General features: G+C 40.2%; 1 protein-coding gene and 1 long non-coding RNA gene across 2 annotated transcripts in view; both read right to left on the reverse strand.

The window, feature by feature from the left end:
* The window catches only part of LOC148839797 (uncharacterized), a 50,883-nt gene that overhangs the window by 6,515 nt on the left and 23,182 nt on the right, over window positions 1–21,186 (reverse strand). The window contains exons 22-35 of the mRNA XM_088936204.1: window positions 20,904–21,000; window positions 19,123–19,386; window positions 18,293–18,385; window positions 16,097–16,202; window positions 10,974–11,122; window positions 7,848–7,912; window positions 5,403–5,609; window positions 5,168–5,318; window positions 4,157–4,240; window positions 3,839–3,970; window positions 3,050–3,157; window positions 2,375–2,436; window positions 625–756; window positions 296–497 (exon numbers count right to left, since the gene is read on the reverse strand). Of these exons, the coding sequence (XP_088792330.1) occupies window positions 296–497; window positions 625–756; window positions 2,375–2,436; window positions 3,050–3,157; window positions 3,839–3,970; window positions 4,157–4,240; window positions 5,168–5,318; window positions 5,403–5,609; window positions 7,848–7,912; window positions 10,974–11,122; window positions 16,097–16,202; window positions 18,293–18,385; window positions 19,123–19,386; window positions 20,904–21,000 (1,852 nt within the window). The remainder of the gene's footprint in view (window positions 1–295; window positions 498–624; window positions 757–2,374; window positions 2,437–3,049; window positions 3,158–3,838; window positions 3,971–4,156; window positions 4,241–5,167; window positions 5,319–5,402; window positions 5,610–7,847; window positions 7,913–10,973; window positions 11,123–16,096; window positions 16,203–18,292; window positions 18,386–19,122; window positions 19,387–20,903; window positions 21,001–21,186) is intronic.
* Window positions 8,762–10,261, reverse strand: LOC148839798 (uncharacterized). Its single transcript, XR_016094622.1, has 3 exons — window positions 10,120–10,261; window positions 9,228–9,314; window positions 8,762–8,858 (listed from the first exon to the last, which is right to left on the reverse strand). It is a non-coding gene; the product is annotated as an uncharacterized LOC148839798 (long non-coding RNA).

Below are 21,186 nucleotides of genomic sequence, written 5' to 3' on the forward strand. Positions count from 1 at the left end.
TAATAACATGGGTTGAGACTCCCTCCATGTACTGTATGTCAAATGAGCGTTTTACCTTGCCTACAGGTTACAACTATTCCTCATGTCCCTTCATCATATGACAGGAGCCTCGTTTCAGTATTTTGTACTCCTGTATAATTTATGTGCTTGTCAATTGTTGGATTTTACCTTCGCTTCTTTTCGACCACAACAAACCATTTTTAGTATGTGAGTTCTATTCATGTGAGGGGATACCTGCTTTAAACATGCCCAAGGAAACAAGCCTTTAATTTGCGTGTGATTCAGAAAGAAATACCTTCACAATAGCCGCTGAATAAGGCAGGTTTGGAACCATCAGAGTTTCTGTTTTCGCAGTCTCTTTGCTGTCGCTCTCTGTCTTCTGTACAGTGAAATTGTCCAGAGTCAGTGTGGGCCCACAGTACCCAGCCCAGGGAACCTGCTGGCACTCTGTCAACATCTGATGGTGGATGGAGGCCATGGTGCTGGCAACCTTCTTCCTACAGCAGACATTCAGGCAATTTCAACACTCAAGAGTTTTATAGACCATCGACAGAAAGGGCGGCTGTTTGTGAACGTGGTGAGAGAAGCAGTTGTATTTTTTGGATAATCAGTCGTGGCACTCACCTTGTTCCTTCAGACATCTTTTCAAGCACATCACAGGTGCTGATGAAGTGCTCAGCTTCACGCAGAACAGCTTCTTCTTTCCAGTCACAAATCCACAGCACGTGACACCCAGACAGGAATCCTGGATAGCGTCTGAGAAAAAAAATAAAATGTTAGCACTTGAGTGTTTGATGCAAAAAAAAAAGTTTAACTTTTCTATAAAGTATGGATTTTATTATCTCGGCTATAGTTCATGTAAGCCTTCATAGAGTTTATAACAAGTTTGGAAGGAAGGTAAGATCTAATCTCGCACACTTACAGTGTTCTAAGTAAGTCACATCAAATACTTTATATATTTCATTTCTTTTGTTGCATTCATTAGTGTTTAACCCAAACCACTGACAATGTAAATTGAACATTACTTTACTCAAACAGAGGAGCAGTGGCACATAATGAACCATTTGTCTGAGTCTGGTCTCCTGTTTGTCCCCCAAGCTCGTAGACATACTATGGGTGACAGGTCCTTCTCTTGCTACAGTATGTCCCTACGTTCTGGAGGTCTATCCCCAAGGATAGCAGAGAGTCACCTACACTGAGTGCATTCAAATTCAGACTCAAAACTTTCTTCTTCAGAAACACTTTTATTTAATTGGTGTCTGTGTCTGCTCTTTAAATCTTCTACTGCATTTTTAGCCCCTTGTATTTATTTGTGCTAATTTTGTTATCTTCAATCTTTGTTAACCATTTTTAACCGCATTTTTTTTACTTTAACACAATGGAAACAAGAATAAGCTCTGATCCGATGAGCATTTGTGTCTTGAAATCATATAGAAATATGGGAATTACCTACTTACTCAAACAGAACAAGTCCCAACTATATGGTGACTCTTTCCCTACTCTGCTAATATAAAACCAAACATCAATATGTAGTGAATATTGTCTTACTCTACTTCCAGACAAGCAACCCATGTAGTGAATGTGTATAGTGAATGTTGTCTTAGGTTATTCCCACCAAAGCCCAATGCCTACTGATTTATGCCGGCATCACACTACACGACTTTTTCTAGGATTTTCAGTCATAGCCTTCATTTACAAAATCACAGCGAGTTGTAGAGTCGCAGTGCGGGCCCGTTTCCATCAGTTGTGTAGTGTGACACCCTCAGCGACTCAGTCATAGTTCTCTTAATAGCCCCTACGACTCTCTGCGACTCGCTACGATAAACTCAAACAGGTTTGATTTTCTCGTAGCGAGTAGCAAGTCGTAGGGGTGGGCTCTTGTGTCTGCGACAAGTCGACAGCCAACGAGCGCTCAACCGGAGGTACAATGTATACACTGCAGCTGCAAGGAAAGAAGGAAAGCGCGTGTTTTGGACTGTGCAAATGAAGGAGAGGCTCGTCGACCTTTGGAGCCAGCACAGATGACTGTTCGATTTTTCGTTTTCGTCGTTTCGTGTTTGTTGTTTGTTGTTTGTTGTTTGTTTATTTTCGTGCGGTGCTCCTCCTCTTATTCCGGTGTGCTCCGCGTTGATTGGCTGCTAAATTGGGGCAACCTCGCGGTACTTTCACGGCGCAATACGAGATTTGGAACCGTGATGAAAAGTCGTGAGGGAATTGTGTGATTAGTCACCCCCTGCAATTCCTAGTCGTGTAATTTGACAACCTCTAGGACAGAAAAGGCAGCGAGATTTAGCAACTGCAGTCGTTACATTTACGACTAGAAGAAAACTAGAAGTCGTGTTGAGTCCTGTAGTGTGACAAAGGCTTTACTCACACAGAAGCGGTCTTCAGCAAAGTGTGGTCTGGGGGAAGGCACATGATCATGTGCAGGTTGGACTTCACTCGAGAAGCAAGACATAAATTTGGATCTCGAGCAAAAGCAGGGTTTTGCGGAAGAGCAGGGTTGAGAACCTAGAAGGATTAAACGTGGATCGGATTAGTGATCGTACTATGAAATGTTGGTTTATGAAAATTATAAGGGAAGCTTTTATTCCGGTTACCAAATATTAAAAGGGATCCATTACTATGAATGTTTCATAAGGGGAAGAAAAATCAGCTAATGAAATGTGTGGGTAACGTTTTATCACCCGCAGAGAAACTACATATTTTAGATGTAAATTTTAAATAAAATAAGAAATCAATAGAACCTGTCTAGGAAATGTTTGTATAAAACCAGCAAGGTGACATTACAATTTCAACCTGTCTTTTTTTTCACTAATACATTATAGGAATTAATAGGGTTTTAAATGTGCTCATTCAGTCCTGAATGTTGAGATGAGACAAAATAATAACCATCTGTTTTGTTCAAATTAATGCTGTACGGTGTCCTGACAGCCTAGGTAACAAGTCAGAATAATTTTTTTGCTTTGCAGGTCTGTTGTTGTGATGATTTAACTAATATATCAATGTTCTATCAAAGGTACAAAAGGCAATTTGAAAAAACAAACACCTGTAGTATGTCACGGATCTCCTCTGGAGTAAAGAGTGGCACATAGTCTCCACTGATGAGAATACTGTTGATAGCATCCAAATAAGACTCATCTGTCAGCTCCCGAGCCTTATAGAAAGAAAAACAAATTTATACTCAACTGATTTCTGGAATTTATTCAAGATCTGATTAAATATACTGTATCTGTGTCTAAATGAAGAAATATTTGTTTGATATATCAATAACACCAATCAACAAATGCATTCTGCACCAAAAAAAAATTAAACTCCAAAATCACCAGTGTGTGAATACTTGAGACAAATTTAAGTTACTTTAGTCAGAGACAGACTTGAAGAATGATATCAGTGCAAGGGGTCTGATTAAGTGTAAACAGCTTTGGGTCAGTGAAATGCAGTGCGTGGTGTTGAATGAAGACAAGAAGTATTCGCCTAAAGCGACACGAAACTCACAGTCAGCAGTAAAGCTGCAGTCTTTCCTTCTGCTGTAAGTCGAACAGCAGATTTAAGGCTGCTGAAGAACTGAGCTGGCTGGGAAGCATCCAGGTTATGAAGAGGGATGTGACTGACAAAGAGGGCAAGTTTCAGCAGTGTACGCAGATGGCTGCCTGGTGAACCCACGACAAGAAGGTTCCCGCTGTGGAAGAGAAACCATTTACAGTATTCCTATATCACCTTTATCTAGGTCTTTCTTTCATGCAGGATTATAACCTCTCTGCAATAAACACACACACAAAACATACCTGAAGGACCCCTACCTGTACTGATATACCAGGGCTCGGTGGATTCTCACCACATGGGCCAGTGTGTTCTCAGACAGCTGAATGTCCAGCACATTGTTCCCAAGTTCCTTGTTATACTGCTGAACATAAGACTGAACGCAGCTCTTCACCTCCTGGAATCCTTTCACTGCCTGTAACCGCACCTTGTGGAGAATCAGATGGAAGTGTGGTAAAACTCTAATGAATGTTTCCAAAAACAGATTTATCTGATGTTTTTATAACTTCAATAATTGCACACAATTAAACACTCTAACTCGCAAGAAAGCCGTAGAAAACTGAACACAGTTATAAATATCGGTAAAATCTACCTTTACTTCCAAATCCGGTACCTCAGCAAGCTGATTGTTGACTGTCTCATCGAGTGGAAAAGTCACATAATTCTGCTGTAAGTCATATTGGTGCATACTGAATTCCTAAAAAAAGAACACATGCATTTACATTTCCAGGCACAGTTATCATAAAGTTCTTCTAATGTCAAAACAGCAGACTCAACAAAAAGTGCTCTGTTATTGTAGGATTTGTTGCTTTTAACATTTCCTGTGGAGAGAGCAGGGTGCTCTGTTCAAACATTTCCTGAAGGTTTTTTGCTTTAGAGGATCCTGAGAATATCATTCTCTTTGTGAGAAAGTTGGTCTTTTCTGGGAAGAGAAGCAGAAAAAGCCAAAGATAAGCACTGACCATGATGTATGATGATGGCTTTATATTTCAAATCTGATAAAAAATGATGGTTTTTGTATATAATTATATCTTATCCACTTTGGCTAATACCTTGTGTGTTGATAAAATCATTCAGTAATGCTGATTTCCCACAACCACGGGATCCCACCAGCAGCACATTCTGGGAGGCCATATCTGCATATTCCAGAAAGATACGTACTGCTAACTGAAAGACAAAATATAGTACAGTCTAACGAGCTTGGGAAAAGTGCAAAACGGTAAAGCTTTTGGTAACAAACGTATGTCACGCGGAATTTCCTGAATGATTTGTGGTAAAACACATCCCCAGTACGGACGGGTGGCCAGCAACAAGGACTGTTGGTTTCATGATTTACTTAAAAATAACTGCCCCCTTAAAAATAATCATCTTGAGGCTGTCGAGAATACAAGACAGGAACAGGTATGCAAAACAGATATCAAAATCTCAAATTATTTCTTTTGACGCCAACAGAATACTCTGTAAATCAATGTAAATATTTGTTGAAATCACCTTTAAAAAAATATTTCTAAAGAATAATGCTCTTATTCAAAATCACTCAAATCTAATACGCATTTCACACCAGGAATGCAGTCTTTCTTTTAGTTCATGCCACACATTCCACAGTATTAGAGTCATAGCTTACTGTGTCGATGGTTTCTACAAACACCTCCCCGAGTCCATCGGGGGAGCTCAAGGAGCTGTGTTGGGACATACGAGACTGCCAGGGGTCCCACTCGCCAGACTCATCCACGTAGTAATCAAACACCGAGATCTCATCGTCACAGTCAGGCAAGCTATGGGGGAAGAGGTATGAAATGCATATAAAACCGACGGATTTACTTCTCATCAATAAGCAGAATTCTGCTGGACCCACTCACTTTGCAGTGCGGGCCTTCAGAATTTCGCCGAACTTCTTCTTCTCGTTGCTTTTCAGCAACCCTCCGACCAGCCAGATGAGACAGAACAGAAAGAGCCGCTCGATATGTAGAGGTCCTCCCAGACTCTGGGCCTTGTCGTTCAGCATGGCCTGCAGAAGGCTGGTGATTGTCTGAAAGAGGCCCACTTCTGTCAGGGGAACCGGGAGCCTAAACAGGAGATAAAAATACAACTTTAATAAAAGACTATGGCACTCCTTTTTTTCACAGTCCTTTTTAAACCAGTGCTTAAACTATTTATTCTTCCACCCATCCATTTCCTAACTGCTTTATCCAATTCAGGGTGTGGGGGAGCCGGAGCCTAACCTGGGAGACACCAAGGACAGGATGACAGTCCATCACAGGACACACAAACACACAGACACACACACACTCTCACTGGGGCCAATTTCTCCAGAAGCCAACTACCAGCATGTCTTTGGACTGTGGAGAGGAAACCGGATCACCTCGAGGAAACCCACATGAACATGAGCAGAGCATTCAGTACACACTCCACGCATACAACACCCCAGGAACTGAACTGAGGGCCCCAGCGCTAAGAGCTGCCCACTGTACCACCATACTGCCCACTTACTCTTCTGAATGTGTATTCCATTTTCAAAACACCCTGGAATGAGCTTATCAAATCTTGACCTTTTTACAGCTGTGTCATTGTGGTGTGAATCAAATGGAAACCCCATGAGCAATTGTAGTGACATATGTCTAAGAAATGTATTTATCATTGTTTAGCATACAGCGGTAGAGGAAAAAAAATGTCTAAAGTGGAAGAGACTAATAATGAAGGGTTGTAGCTTTCAGGTAAATGATGAAGGCGATAAGGTAATAAGGTAAAAATGACTTTTAACAAGGAATAGAGTGTATCATCATTCAGATTCTGTGATGTCTGTTAAATATTTGGAGGAACCATATGACAAGTGGGAAGAACATGAAAGTGCATTTAAAGCCATGTACAGTACGGGGGAGACACTTCTAGCAAAGAAGTTGTGGGAGTATGTTACCCATGTTACTCATGTTGTTGAAGTGAATACCCTTGTTTCTTTCAAGAAACAGGTGGATGAGATTCTCTGATCAATTAACTACCAGCAGCTGTGACAGGCTGTCCCATTAAAGGACTGTAGTGACTGCAGATCTGTCACTAGAGGGAGGCAAAATGGCCTCAAAAGACAGATCTTCATAAGTCATTCATTCAAGTAGGTTCACACCTACTGTACATTGAGTAACTGGTGAATCGGTTAATCGTTTTAGAAGTGTCTTGATTCTCCTTTGTGGATCAGTCTTATGTTTTGTTTATATACCAGAATGGTAGATAATGAAAAAGGAGGTGTACGAGGGGTGTCTTCTGTGTTTGCTTTATTGTTAGGCACATTAAAAGTTAGTACGGCTAGGATTTATTTTTATATTTTGTCAGTGTATTTCTGTTACAACATCTTTAAAATAAAACTAGAGAATATTCAGGACAATTGTAACATCCTAATTTGGGGCATTGCGTGCTTAAGGGGCAATGCTACTTGAAGCAGGGAACGTTTTCATGTAGTGGTTGTCAGGAACTGGCAGGTTGTTTCCGAGGATCCTGTGTGTAGCCATGAATTCTGCGGGATGCAGAGGCACTCCATCCAAAATCAGAATCCAGAAGCAAGGCCGAGAGGAGAAGCTAGAGACCCGTTAACCAGAAAGAGCCGAGACAAACCGAGAAGACAATCCGAAAGGTGAAATCCGAGAGAGGAGATCAAAGAGGGAAAAGTTAGGTCCAAAAAAAACGGGAAATGAAAAAGGACGCGCACCAGAGGACTCTCAATAGTGAGCACCGGTTGGTGAGTGAGGGAACTTTAAAAGCTGAAGGGAGAGGGAAGTGGTTGGATAATTGGTCCGGAAGTGAGAGTCTGTGAAATCTGGTGCCTGCGAGAATGTGATGGGTTCAGTAGGAAGGAGATCGTGAGTGGAGAGGAGGCAGGAGCAGGAGAGAAGCAGTGTCAACACTTGCGTGGTGTGAAGTCAAGGCAGGTGAAGAGAGGTGTGAAGTTAAAACCTGAAAATGAATAGAGAGTCTGGCTTTTCTGGTCTTTAACTTCACCTTCAACCCCATCTAACAATACAAGAGATCCTAACCCTAATCCTAAGATTCCCTTTCCTACCTAAACCCTTACAGACACAGAATACACTCATGAAACCACACCCTAACTTTCACAGAATATTCTCATGGGACCTAGGAAATCTTCCTTCATCTGGGAGAAGGGAGAAAGTAAGGATGAGAATTAACTTTATACACACAGTTGAACAGTTGTGTAAGGGCAACTGGAAATTATTTACTGTGAAACTCTCCAAGATGCTGAAATGCCACTTTTCAGCAGAAAAACATAGAATACAAATTAAAGCACAAATAATTCTTACTTGACATCATGAAGAACAAAATTAAATATCGGATCCAATGTACTGTTGAAAGCCTGGGATAAAACCTACGGAAAGATGAAACAGCAATATTCAACTTAGTCTTTTACAGCTTTATTGTAATACTGTCTGTTATATTTAGAGGAATAGTAGTAACAATCATCATTTCCATGCCCTGGCCTCAGCGACTCCTCTGGCCACAGCTTCTTCTGGTGTTTATGGTGTTAAATAGACAAGAAAGCACATGACTAACAAATAATAGCATGCTGTACATGTTATAATACAGATTGCAATAACATACTGTACATTTGTTATTGCAATATGTTATGCTTACTTTGTTTTCTTGTTCATTTCTTTGTGCTAGCCATATTTTGGCTAGTGGTCTCCATCCAGTTGTGTCGCTGTCGACATATATTATACCCTGTAGAAACAGGCAGAAACACCAAGGAAACAAAGATTTTTAAAAAAAAAAATTCAGGACTGTGTTACAGAGTTTCAAGCCTTTTTGTCTCCCCGATTTTTTTATCCTTAAAATTAGGTACTGTATGTTAGTCTTTCTGGATGTCACATTTCAACATTTTTAATCCGAAACTGACAGCAGAAACAGTAACAATGACGAGAAATTAAGGAAAAAGCCCAAGTGTGATAGGCACAGGAATACTTCTTCACCGTGGTTAAAGAATATGGAGGGTTTTTATTTGTTAGACTAATTCTGTGTATCTCTGAGTGGGCTAAATATGGGAAAATGATACATTATTTTATTATCACCTTATATTGCCTCAGGTATGGCTTTGAACATTTTGTTTTCGGTTATAAACTGAAAGCATGCGTGTATATTTCTGCGTTGATCCTTACTGGGACTTTGCTAAGAAGAGCGGTTTTTTTAATAGATTTTGCTAAACGTACCGCTCTTGAAATTAAAGCTGGCGAGGCCAGTTCCAAATCTGAGGTCTCGAACAGAAGCCTGATGTTGCTCGTAAGAGGAAGATGTTCCCCGTTGCTCAGTTGCAAAACCTGGAAAAATATTATGCTCACATTAATCAACACTCAGTTACAGTAAAAATCTCATCCTCCCTTTCTATCCTGTTATTTCCATCTGTTCTATAGTTTATTTCTAATGTTTGTTATTTTGGAATCACCCATTGTTTTATTCTAATACAGTCCAATGTCTCCCCCAGAATATCAGAGTTCTAAAGTTGTAAATTGAGTTTTAAATAAGCTAATTCTATCACTAAAACCCAGTCATCGTCTTCTAATGGCATAACCAATAAATGAGATAAGCAAAGTCTGCACTAGATGGCTGAGTGAATGCTGTTAAATCATGCATTTGTCTCTGAAACAAAATAAAGAAAAGACTTTTTAGCTACAAAATAAAACTGGTACCTTTTTTGTTTCTAAAACACTACTGAAGTTGTCTGCCCAGGTTGGTGTAAGTGTCCCATCGAAGCAGAGCCAGCTAATACCACTTTGCTTGAAGAAAAAAAAAGACGTAGGGCATGATTAATAGGCTAATTCACTGTGAAACTCTAGTTCTCAACATTATATAGTGGAGCAGCTGTGTGTGACATTCCCTCCAGCAGTCTGTCATGCTCTGGGCTGATTTAGTGGACTCAGGCTCTGACCTGACATAAAAGACCGTAGAAAAAGGATTTTGAAGCTGATAGAGTCTTCTGTGATTTCTAATGTGTGATTCAATTTTTCTTACTGTATTACTATTATGATATAAGTGAGGGGATCTGTGACAATTCAAGTGGAGACCTGTGGAGACCTTCATTGTTGATACTGAAAGAGCAAGACTTGTCTCTTCTTCATATTAACACTTTCAATTCAACTAAACCTTTCATATCCCACTACTCATTTTGCCTCTTTTCATTGGTGAAGTTTCCCACAATACTATAAATGATTTTCCCTTTCTCGTAGTTTCTACAATATAAATGCTGTTTCTGTTTTCCTTCACATATCTAATACACAAGGGAGGGAAGTTGTGAAATTCTATATAGCCTTTCCTTTCTTTCAGGCTACTATCATTTTATGACAGACCAGACAGATACAATTAAGGATGGCAGCTGTCATGCTCAAAATAAATTTAATGGCAAGGGTTTGTTGTGTTCAGATTTAACAATGATACATGTTAGACTCCACTTTTTAATCTCAAAACGGAACGTATCATCTGAATTTCACTGTTGCAAAGACAACTAAATAAAAGGTGTGTCTTTTGTCTTTCATGCGATTTAATAACAAATATAGTCAAATCGACCAAAGGTGTTAAAAATACCCTTATAGCCTTTCTCCACGCATAGGTAACAATACTGTCTATCCAAACGTGAGGAGCCTGGAATCCAAAAAGCAGTGTGCAATCATCTGTTGCCTGGGGGTTAAATTTGACCAGTTTGTGACTGGGTAGCTCTTTCTGCTCTTCACTGGGAATCCCTGGTGACTCTGTCTGCTGGTCTAAAGGCAGCAGATTGAGAGCCCGAATGAGAGTGGAGATACAGGAGCTCTTTCCTGCTCCTGGAGGTCCAGCCACAATGATGCCTGCAGAAAACACAGTAACATCCCACCGTTACCACTGGGCACTGGGCCACTGTTCCCTCAGCGCTGCCTCTCTTGTGATTAAAACACATTTTATGCATTGCACCTTGATACAGATATGAACTTAAATAAACATTCATCGGATCAAAAAAGGGTTTGTTTTCTGTCCATAAATACAGTATATGTTTCTACCATGGCTTGACAATTTTCTCACCTTGATGACACTGGGACAATCTATAGAGCTGCTTAACTTTCTTCACCCAGGGCACATGAGGAACAAGACTGATATTCTTAGCAGCTGTTAAAATAGCCCCGTCTAAGGCATTCTCAGAGTGCAGACATCCCTCTGAGACAGACGCGTCCAGCTGACAACCAAACATGTCCTTGACAATCTGATCGAATACCATCACGTCCTGTGAAAACATGGTTAAAAAACTGCAATAAAAAAGATACTGTACCTGACAAAAAAGCAAATTTCAGGGCCAAATTTAAAATCAGTATTTATAGCTTTAGAGTCACGACCTTCATATGAATGATTTGGCGACTATGATACTGCTTTGCCCATTTTTTTAAAAAAAGTGGTAGCCAGTGACTTACATCTCCCTTCATTCTGGGGCCTAAGCACTCATGCAGCGTCTCTCCCACCAGAGCATGGTCCAATCTGGCTGCAGACGTCATGGCGTTGGAATGTATAGCTGCTGTCTTTCTGTCCATGCTCTGGACTGTTTTTAGACTAAGTGACGGACCTGGAAAAGAGAAGGTGGAAACAATGCAGAAGTACTTGTCTTCAAATATCATGAGGCCTCCTCAAAAGGTGAAAGAATTTCTCAGTTTCTCACTTTCCTATCTTCTGCATGATTCCCATTCATCTGTATGTACAGTCCCTAATAATTCTATTTAAGTAGCATACTAATAACATTCCGAGACATGTTGTACTATGCATCTTAGAAAGAATGAATAGGCACACTGAAAAATAAATTCACAACTTAGATTGTCAGTGCAGGGACAAATTACAGCTACTGGCATTCATGAAGCAATCCATGCTTTACAATAGGAATTGTAGCAACAGATGGCTATAAAAATCAAAAAGTACTGAACTAAGTATTAAGACCCTAGAGAGACACTTAGAGATATTTCAGGGACTTTACTCAGAGCTCTGGCAGCGAAGGGTAGAGTAGAAGTGACACTGCTGGACCTGGAGGTTCTCTCTCCCCCCATCCGGACCTCGGCGTGGTTCTGCCTCCCCTCTGCCCTCACTCTCCTTTCAGCCTTCTTCTGAGCAGCTCTCTGAACCACTGACACCAGCGATGCCAGGCTGAAGAGGTGGTGCAGTCCCTCAGGGCTGAAAACCATGGAAGGCGAATATGTCAAATCACCCACAACTACACTGAGGAGTAGAGTCTGCCATGAAGGCCGCTTGTTAAACAGTCTTGTGCAGCTCAAACCTCAGTATCGGATGACCTAGGGAAAAGGGCGACTCACTAAAATGATTCTAACTGGCGCTGCAGTCAGGTTAATAGTAATGGAGAAAGAGTTCCTACTAACAGCTGCTCTTGGGTGAGCTGGGACACAAGCAGAATCCGGTGGGTTAGCATTCTGGGGCTCTTGAAGCCAAAGGCGGCGAGAGTTCCCCTGAGAATCACGGCGCGGTCAGGGGCCGCCAGGGACACTGTGCGGAACAGGGCAAGGACGTCGCTCGGGAGCGTTTCCCCTCCTGGCCTGCAGTGGGCCGTCACAAAAAGGCTGAGGCTTCCGTTTAACGTGACCTGTAGACAAGAGGAGAAGAGAAGCTCCAGAGCTTGAAATTATTGATACGTCATACTCTGAAGAGTAAATGTGCCATGCAAAAATGAATCTATAAGGTACTTTAATTAAGTATCTTTTAGGGGATGCATCATATCAAATATGTGATTGATATTGAAGTGCATTTATCTTTTACTGTACATTAATTTGTAAGTGTTAAAGATTAATATTGTCTCACGTTTTGGGGGACTGTTTTATGTGAAAGTCCTTTCAGTTGCTACAACAATGACACTATAATTATATGCAAATTTAATATTTAGATAGAGGATATTAAATACCTGAGATGGTTATAGCTTTGAAAATAGGAGTTATTAATTATCCTATAAAAAGGGAAATTTCTCTGTCAAATGCAAACTATATTCAAGAGTTTCATTAATCAGCAATGTTATTATAGAGTGGTCTGTTAATGTTTATTCGAAAAATCTTAGAAAAGAAAGACACTCACCTCTTTCCCATCTCCCAAAACACAGGTATTTAGTTTTGCTTTAAGACAATCATATAATGTCTGGGAATTAAACATTACAGCGGAGACAGCTGATTTCTTCAGGAGGTGAAAATCATCAAAACAGACCCAGCATCCATCCTATCATAATAAAGACAGAGCTGGGTTAAGAAATCATTTTTACATAGTACAGATGTGATGTTAATTGTGACGGTGAGGAATCAAATAGCGAAAAGGTATATAGTCGTGTTCTTCTTTGTAAAATATACTGAACAATCCTTTTCCTTAGGAATTACTTTCTGAATGTTTTCGCATCGAAAACAATTTCTTTGCTTTTATAAAAAGAAATAAGACTATTTTTCATTTACCATAGCAGCCCCATGTAAAATCTTCGTAATAGATGCTGGATTTGAATGGTATGAACAGTGAAAGAGGAGAAGGAACTTCCCCAGGAGATGAGCAAAACCCTGTGAAAATCGAAAACATGTACACTCAGTATGAAAACTGCAGTTCCTGTGTTGACAACCAGTGACACTGCTGTGTGAATGCACTCTTACGAGGCTTTCTATAACCTAAAGAATTTTAAAATGAAGAGCCTCCTTTCTGTGTTTTTCAAAAATGATGTGTTTCATTACATAACTTTGTATTACTAAGTAAACAGGAAAACATTTTGCTTCGCTAAGAGCTGGAGTTATAGAAGTCAGTTATATACTGTATTTTACTGCTGTTTTGTTCACACTTACTGTACCTTCAAGGTCTCTGTCTTGCCTGTCCCATGATCGCCCAGAACTGCAGCACCTCCGAGGTTTTTCTGTGTCTGACAACAGTTTACAGAAAACATGGATGACACAGTTAAAACATATACACTTGTTGTGACTGGTTGACAACCATGCTGTAGTATGTTATAGCAGACTGAAGCTCAAACGTTTCATGGTAAATAGAAATACAGTACATCACAGAAAGGTTAGCCACCCCTTTATACATGTTAGTGGTATTCTCAATATCAGTTTCTCATTTCAAAATCCACATACAGTATACCACATGCACACATGTATCTGCACAACCTTTTTCATACACTGTAGAGTGTGGAGCTAAAGCCTCTCTTTTGAGGTATGTTTCACAAAGCCAAACTCATATACCGCAATTTTCTTGCATAAATCAAATAGATGGAATTCAACTGATGACATACTGTAACTAATTGGTATACTTACATATGACAATGCAAGAAAAGACTTCTCTGTTGCTGGAGTCATTATAACAGGTGCTTCAGCACCATAGAATTCATAGCCACATTCATACTGGGCGTTGTGTATACATAAAAAGTGTCTTTTATCATCTATTAAAGAGAAGAAGGGGTAAACAATGAGTTACTTTCTAACAAATGCAAAACCAGAAAAGAAGGTAACTGAAACACAAAGGTCTGCATTTTTAATATCATTAAGCACAGAGACACTATTGGTTATTATTTAAAGCTATAACTTTGAGCCTATTCTATATTTCACCATTTCCATCCAAATACAGATGGCTTCACCCTATGTTAGGAACAGAGCCTACAGGATGGCTAGACAACTGTGAATGAGCAGTGTGCGACTGGAGTCGGTAACGATCATGCTGTTGGCAAACATCGCTCACCCTTTTCATCTGAGTAAACCCTTAAGGCTCTCCTCCATTCAAAGTCTGTGATCTCCCGAACTTTGCGAGTAGATAAGCTTTCCATTACATCACGTAGATACACTGCAAACTGTAGAGTACAGATCACCAGATTGATAAATACATGTATAAAGCCTTTCAATAAACAATTCAAAACGCTGTGCTCAATACCGCCCAAAACAATAAAAACCTAACAAAAGGTAGTTGCAGAAGCTGATTGCACTGAAAGTGCTGGAAGACAAAACAGGCAGGTTAACACGACCCACCCTTATCTTGCAGGATGAGACAACAGATATACAGTAAAGATCTAAGCAAATACGGTACACAATCAAAACCGTAATTCCAAGCTAATTTCACCATGAAGCTCAGTGGATTATTTCTCTGGTTAAAAGGGGAGCTGTTATTGGAAGCAAGTTATAAATCAGCTTCACAGGCAAATAATTTAAGACCCCATTGTAAAATAAAAGTTTAATTAGTCTTTATATTTCACGTCTTTTTACTTTAAAAAATCTGTATTGATTCTTCTTGTAACTGTGTTTACTGTTATCCCCATGCTTATAAATAGGTTGACTCGAGTATTTTGAGGACTTTAATACTTGCATACCATGATCATGTTTTCTAGTTTTAGCTTCTGGCTGGCTGTTACTGGCTCCTCACAGTGATTCCAGCTGCCCTTACTGATGATGTTGGAGAGCTTGAAAATCATCCCAGAGTGTTTCTTCACAGCTCCAGGAAGGGCCTTCCGATCTGATTTCACATTGGTAATCGCAGCCTCACAGTCCCTTGTCCAGCAGTACAGCAGACATAGCCTGGCTATTTGAAATGGATGCTGTGGAGGAGAAAGATTAGCACAGCAGGAAAGTCAATGGGTCAACGGACAGCTACTCTTTCTTATTATCGAGGTGGATCATTCACGAGGGACAAAAACATCCAAGAACCAGATGCTTTGTGAGTGTTGGAGTGTTTTAAGTCTGACAGTTTTGACTTAGCCTGTCTAGTTAAGGGGTAGCCTCCTGGTCACAGGACGAAGAGGCTCAGACCCAATTCAGCCAGGAGTTAACCAAGGAGCAGCAGCAAGATAGAGATGGGGTGGAGGAGAGATGCATGAGACAACTGGGAAAGGAGGTGTTTGTGTAAGATACTGTGCACAGCTAATTTCAGTAATGAGAACGCTAATTTGTGCATCTGTATGAGATTGACTCACTGTTGATATCCCTCCCAGGCTTCAGTTAATAACTTCTCAGATATACTGTAATAACGTTTGCTGACTGTGCACATGATCTGTCTACACTGTGTGCATACTGAAATGACTGAGTATCTAAATCACATGCTTGAACTTGGGGCCGTGAGTATTTCTTCCACCTTCTGTAGTTCCGTGCGTGAATTTACAGGGGATGTACAGTACCTTGTATGTCCACTCATCGATGCCGACTCCCTGGCTCATATCTAGGGTGGCATCGGTCATGCTTCTCTCCAAAGTCTGTTGGATCGAGCTTTGAAGATCAGAGAGCCACTCCTCCACTGCAGAAGAAATATAAACCTGTGGGGAAAAAAAACAACAATGGTACAGTATATGACAAAGAAAGGCTAAAACCTTAAAAATAATAAACCTAATGATTTTCACTGCTTTAAAGGACTTCAGCAAACAATATTGCTGCACTGCGTTCAGAATTTCAAAATATTAACTGACCAAAGTGGTGTGAATTAATACAGAATAATAATGCGATATTCGGAATTAATACCGATTTTCTAGGGGAAGGGGGAGCTCTAAAGGAACACAGACAAACATAAAAAAAGACTTATTTGATCACTTCTACCTCCTCACCCAGCTGCAGGCATTCACCGTCATTGGCAATCACAGACACAGCCATCATTCCCTGAGTGGCTTCCCTGCTGCTGAGTGGAATTGGACTCTCCAGCGAGAGTCCAGCCTGAAACAAGTCCATGTGACAGTACTGAAGCAGGAACTCAGTGACTCTGCAATTTGCTTGAAGGGTATCAGCGCTGTCTTCTGCTTTTATTTCAAGAACAGCTACTGTATAATGATGAATTAAAGTTCAAGTGTGAAACCAAGCAATTCTAAAGGGCAAGCACCACAGGACTAAACCTTATTTAAAAAATAAACATGTATATCTTCACATTGTGTTGTTTATTAAGATACTGACACATATGAGGAGAATATTGTCCTTTGCCAGATATTTTTACAGCACACATTCAAAAAAGAAAAACTGTAAAAACACGTTTTTATATTCTTTCAATAGAAACACACGATGTTCATGAAAGCAAAAAAAAAAGTCACTCTGAAATGTTTGCAATTGTAGTTAGGCCCCAGGTGCTGGCTATCTGGCTTACCGATCTCAGAGACTTGGGAAAGAGGCTGTCGCTGTCAGTCATGCGAGTCAGACTTCTGTAACTGGCTGACTCCAGCCCCTCAGCGGCTCTGGGACTGAAGTGAGGGTCTGCGGGCTCACTGCTACAGCTGCTGCTGCAGCTATCGGACCTCTCCAGAGCCAGACTGGCCACACCACTGAATATCAGTCTTCGAAAAGGAAATGATAAAACAGACAAAACAGATGAAAGTTTCAGCATTAAAGATTGTAAACTGAAAATATACTTCCCTTCACACTGTGTGACAGCTATCAGCTATTCTTTCTTTGTTTTTTTCAGAAGATACTTATGATGCTAAGGAATATAATAGGTGAAGGTATGATCCCTGATCCCTCCTATCATATCCTCAATAATATCATATCCTCATATACTAAACTTTTTGTTTTATGCAAAGTACACTTACTGATTTATTGTGTATGACATTAAACCATTCTATTATATACAGAAGTTGAACCATTTGGTTTTTATATATGAAAACAGCTCTAGAGCTCATAAAGGTTGTGGATTGCCACAAGACTTACAAGGCAATGTTTTGCTGAAAATGTCTTGCTTTGGTTGGTATTTATTTTATGGAACTTTTCAGCACTTTCAGCACTTTTCTAAATGTAAAAACCCTTTTTAAATGTACATAAATCACAGCTGTGACACATGGCAGACTATTGTGTAGGATTAATGAAATTTCTATTTAACAATTTCAGAAACACTTCCAATTGTACTGTTCTTAAAGATTTTGCATAAGTTCTGTTACTGTTTGCTTCATAAAGTTTTGGCCGTGAACTAAATTGTCCAATAACTCACAGCACAATTCAAAGTTTTGAACATTTTTTATCAATGTGTTATTATTAAAAGTTCACTTAAAAATGCAAAGAGAGTACACGGAACACTCTGTCTTACTGTGCCACTTTCATGGACATTAATACTGATTTTTATGTCCAGTGAAGCCGCAATGAGGTGAGAAGCAATGCAGTTTAGAAGGATTGTTGATACATGTTTTCTCTCTGGTGTTGGAGAAAGATAAAGATAGATACCCAAAATGATTGCGGAGGAGTCCGACATCTCTTGGGTGGCTGAGAAAAGACAGCAGAACCAAATCTGGCAAGAAGTAGAAACGAGGGAAGGCCTGTCTTTTCATTTCCAGAAAGTGGGAGAGAAACTGACAACAGACTTCCAGATCTTTCCGCATGCGCAGCAAAATCACTTCTTTTGGAACTTCTGTGGCACAGCAGCACTAAGAGATAAGTTGTTGTTGTTAAAGTACACATTAAAATATTTACAACTCAGTCACTCATCAGAAGATGCATATTTCCAAGACGTAGCAAATTCTTGTGGTTTTGCCAAAAACCATTGTGTGACTTTGGTTTAGTTATCCCATGAACTCTACATTGTATTTGTTGATATACAGAATTTAACATTTCTACATCCAAAAATATCACGTATATCCATAATTAATGGATTGCCTGAACATACTGTACTTTTTAACTGAATTAGAACCAATTCCTATAGCATCTTGATAAAATAATAGTCTATATGGCAAAATGCAGTTAAAATTTTAATTTTTTAAATAAAACGAATGATCCACTTAAATAACATTCAATTACTGTGACACATATTTGATACATACTGTACAACGTACCTGTAGGACATTTCTTGTCCTGTAGGCTGAGTGCATCATTTTGATCCAGGTTCTCTCAACCTTGGCAAAGCGTTTGGCCTCCTGGGGGAGCTCCTGTTTAATTGAGTTGTAGTATTTTAGATTAAGACCTGCAATAATAACTTTAAATTGATTTTAAATGACCTCTCACTAGTGGACTGTACAATTTAACCATAACATCCCTTAATTCCCCTTCATCTACGTTCTACACTCATACTGTATATATATATAATCTCTCATTCACTTGCCCTTTCTATTGCTTCCCCACTTCCTAAAGAAGATGTAAATAATGAATCAACACAAACCCTTCAGTCTTTTTCATAAGTAGCCTCTTCAAGCACCATGTTTACCATTTTATACCAATAGTTAATGTTTCTGCAATCTCTGTGTAATACTCTGCACTTGTTAACATTAAATGTAATCTGAGAGATGTTTACCCTTGAATTGGCTTGAATTCTGTTTGAATAATTTTGCTTTTCCACTGGAGACTATGCAGTCTTTACTTGGCCTAATGATTTGACTTCATCTGCAGGCTTCACTAGTTTGCTAACTATACCGAGATCTCGATCGTTGATATACAGTAGATTAGGAAGAGCAGTGGACCTAATACCCTGTGCCACGCCCTCAGTTGCATTACACCAGCATCCACCTCTTACCTGTACTCTGTGTTTTCTACCCACTAACTGATTCTCAATTCAAACACAAAAGAAATGCAGGACTGAAAACAGAAAATCTAAAAACCTGAACCTTAAAACCTCAGGCCCCAGCCACTGAAACCCCTTTATGTGAAATTAAAGAAAATGTCACCTTACCTTGCTGAGGTTTGCGTCACTAAACACAGGCTCCAGGTTCCTCCAGAGGTCCTGCACTTCCAGCCACAATTCCAAGATGTTTCCCACCTCCTTCAGTTTGTCAGTCCAGGAGGCCGCCTCCTCTTTCAGCGGGCCGATGTGCGGGGAGGTCAGCATCTGAGCCAGCAGGAGCCTGGCATGTTCCGCTTGCTCCAGGGTGAGCAGAGTGTCCTCCTTCCCCAGCAGCACTGGGCCCATCGTCCTGTAAGCTTCGAAGCTCAGCACCTTGTTATGTGCAAACAAATCACCAATAACAAGATGTCAATGACTAAACACAAAACAAGCTCTGTGTGGTTTAGAAAGTGTCCTGCCTATTAGTGTATTACATTGCATTAGTAGATTACAGCACATGTTTGGAGTGAGAATGTTGAGTTTAATTTTGCATCCAGGTAGTTTGTCTCAAAACAAGCTTCTAAAACTTGAATGTAGAAGTGCTGTTTTTTGCTGTTCTTAAGATGCTTTTATTTACAAAAGGGAAGGGGCACAATTTAAAGTCTACAGGCTTCCTTCTTTGGAGTCCTACACTTTAACAAACATAATCTTCAACTCCAGTGTACTTGTTTTGACCACTAAATAAGGGGATTGGTTCAATTAGCTACAGTAGATTAGAAGTCAGAATGTTCATTTCAGTTGAAACATTCTTTCTCTCAACTACTTACTGAACTAAATTACTGAAGTAATTGAACGAATTATCTGGTCAAGTGGTCAAAATGAAATTGTTCCACGTGGTTAAAAATTGATGATATTTCATTTAAAAATTATTTTGTTATAGGCACTCAATGTCGTTAGAATCATTGTTTACTTCTCAGCTCACAACCACAAACCCTTTGACTGTACACAGGGGAGAATGAGGAAATGCAGGCAAACTCCTCTAATCCTCCCACTTTGAGCTGTTCATCATTTCTCATGTCACAGGCACCATGTGTCACACCCTGTACACCTAGAGGGCACTCCACTTCTGTCCTGTTCCTAGTTCCCTGGGATTATTCTTGTCTTTCCGGTGTGTCCTGTTGTGTAGCCTATTTACTTCCTGTGTCTACTCTGCTTCTGGCTCAGCATTGAGGGTACGGATGTCTTGAGACCCGCCTAGCACCAGGTTGCTCCAGTCTGTGGCCTGAGGGCATAGGTTTCTATACCGACATCGTCTGACCCCCTGAGCCCAGGCTAACCTCCGTGTTGCCCCTTTTGCCACTACGCATAGGGTCTCTACTGCTCTCCTTGTCATTCCACAGCATGCCCCTTCCGACCTCCGTGACTCCCCGGCCCTGACCAGAGGTTCAGTTCCAATTACACAACCAGCTGCGCCATGTATCAGCAAGCTCATGAGATGCTGTACGGATGAGAGATATTTAGGCCATCTTTTCCCACCCTATACTCAGCGGTGCTCAGCCGATTGTGTGCTGTCTCTTGGGGAACCTCAGTCATAGTCAGCTAGTGACCTGACCCAGTCCCCAACCTGCAATGCCTGGATCCTATAGCTCAACTGTTACCGGATGAGTCACTCAAGAGGTCCTGTGGGTTTTGTGTTTTAATCTCAAGAAAATGGCATAAAGTCTAATTTCAACATACATTTTAGGGAAAAACTATATGAGTTAACTGTATGCCACAAAATAGTGTTTTGAATATTGAAGACCATGAGTCAAATATTCAAAATTGATTAAAAGTACTAAAAGGAAAATAATTGGTGAAGACAGAAGACAGAAGAGGTTAGGTCTCTATTAACAGCCATGCAAAATGCCTACTTGTTCTGTCCATTCCTCTTCAATTGCCCTCATTTTCACCTCCAGCTGGAGCTCTTCTCTTGCTGCTGTTGCTATCGATGTAATAGCAGCCTGATGTCTACATAAAGGCAAACGAATCACTGTGTCAGCACACAGTCATTAAAGTCCTCTGTTATGTGTGCAAAGAAGTTCAAGTTGAAAGAGTTCAAGTAGGGAGTGGCATCAGCATGCAGATTGCAGAGAAAAAATAATAGGTCAATGACATGCTGAAAAGCAGAAAGTAAGAAGAAAAAAATGTTTTGTC

The sequence above is a fragment of the Atractosteus spatula genome, chromosome 2 (genome assembly GCF_055471065.1).
Source record: "Atractosteus spatula isolate fAtrSpa1 chromosome 2, fAtrSpa1.hap1, whole genome shotgun sequence".
Lineage (NCBI taxonomy): Eukaryota > Metazoa > Chordata > Actinopteri > Semionotiformes > Lepisosteidae > Atractosteus > Atractosteus spatula.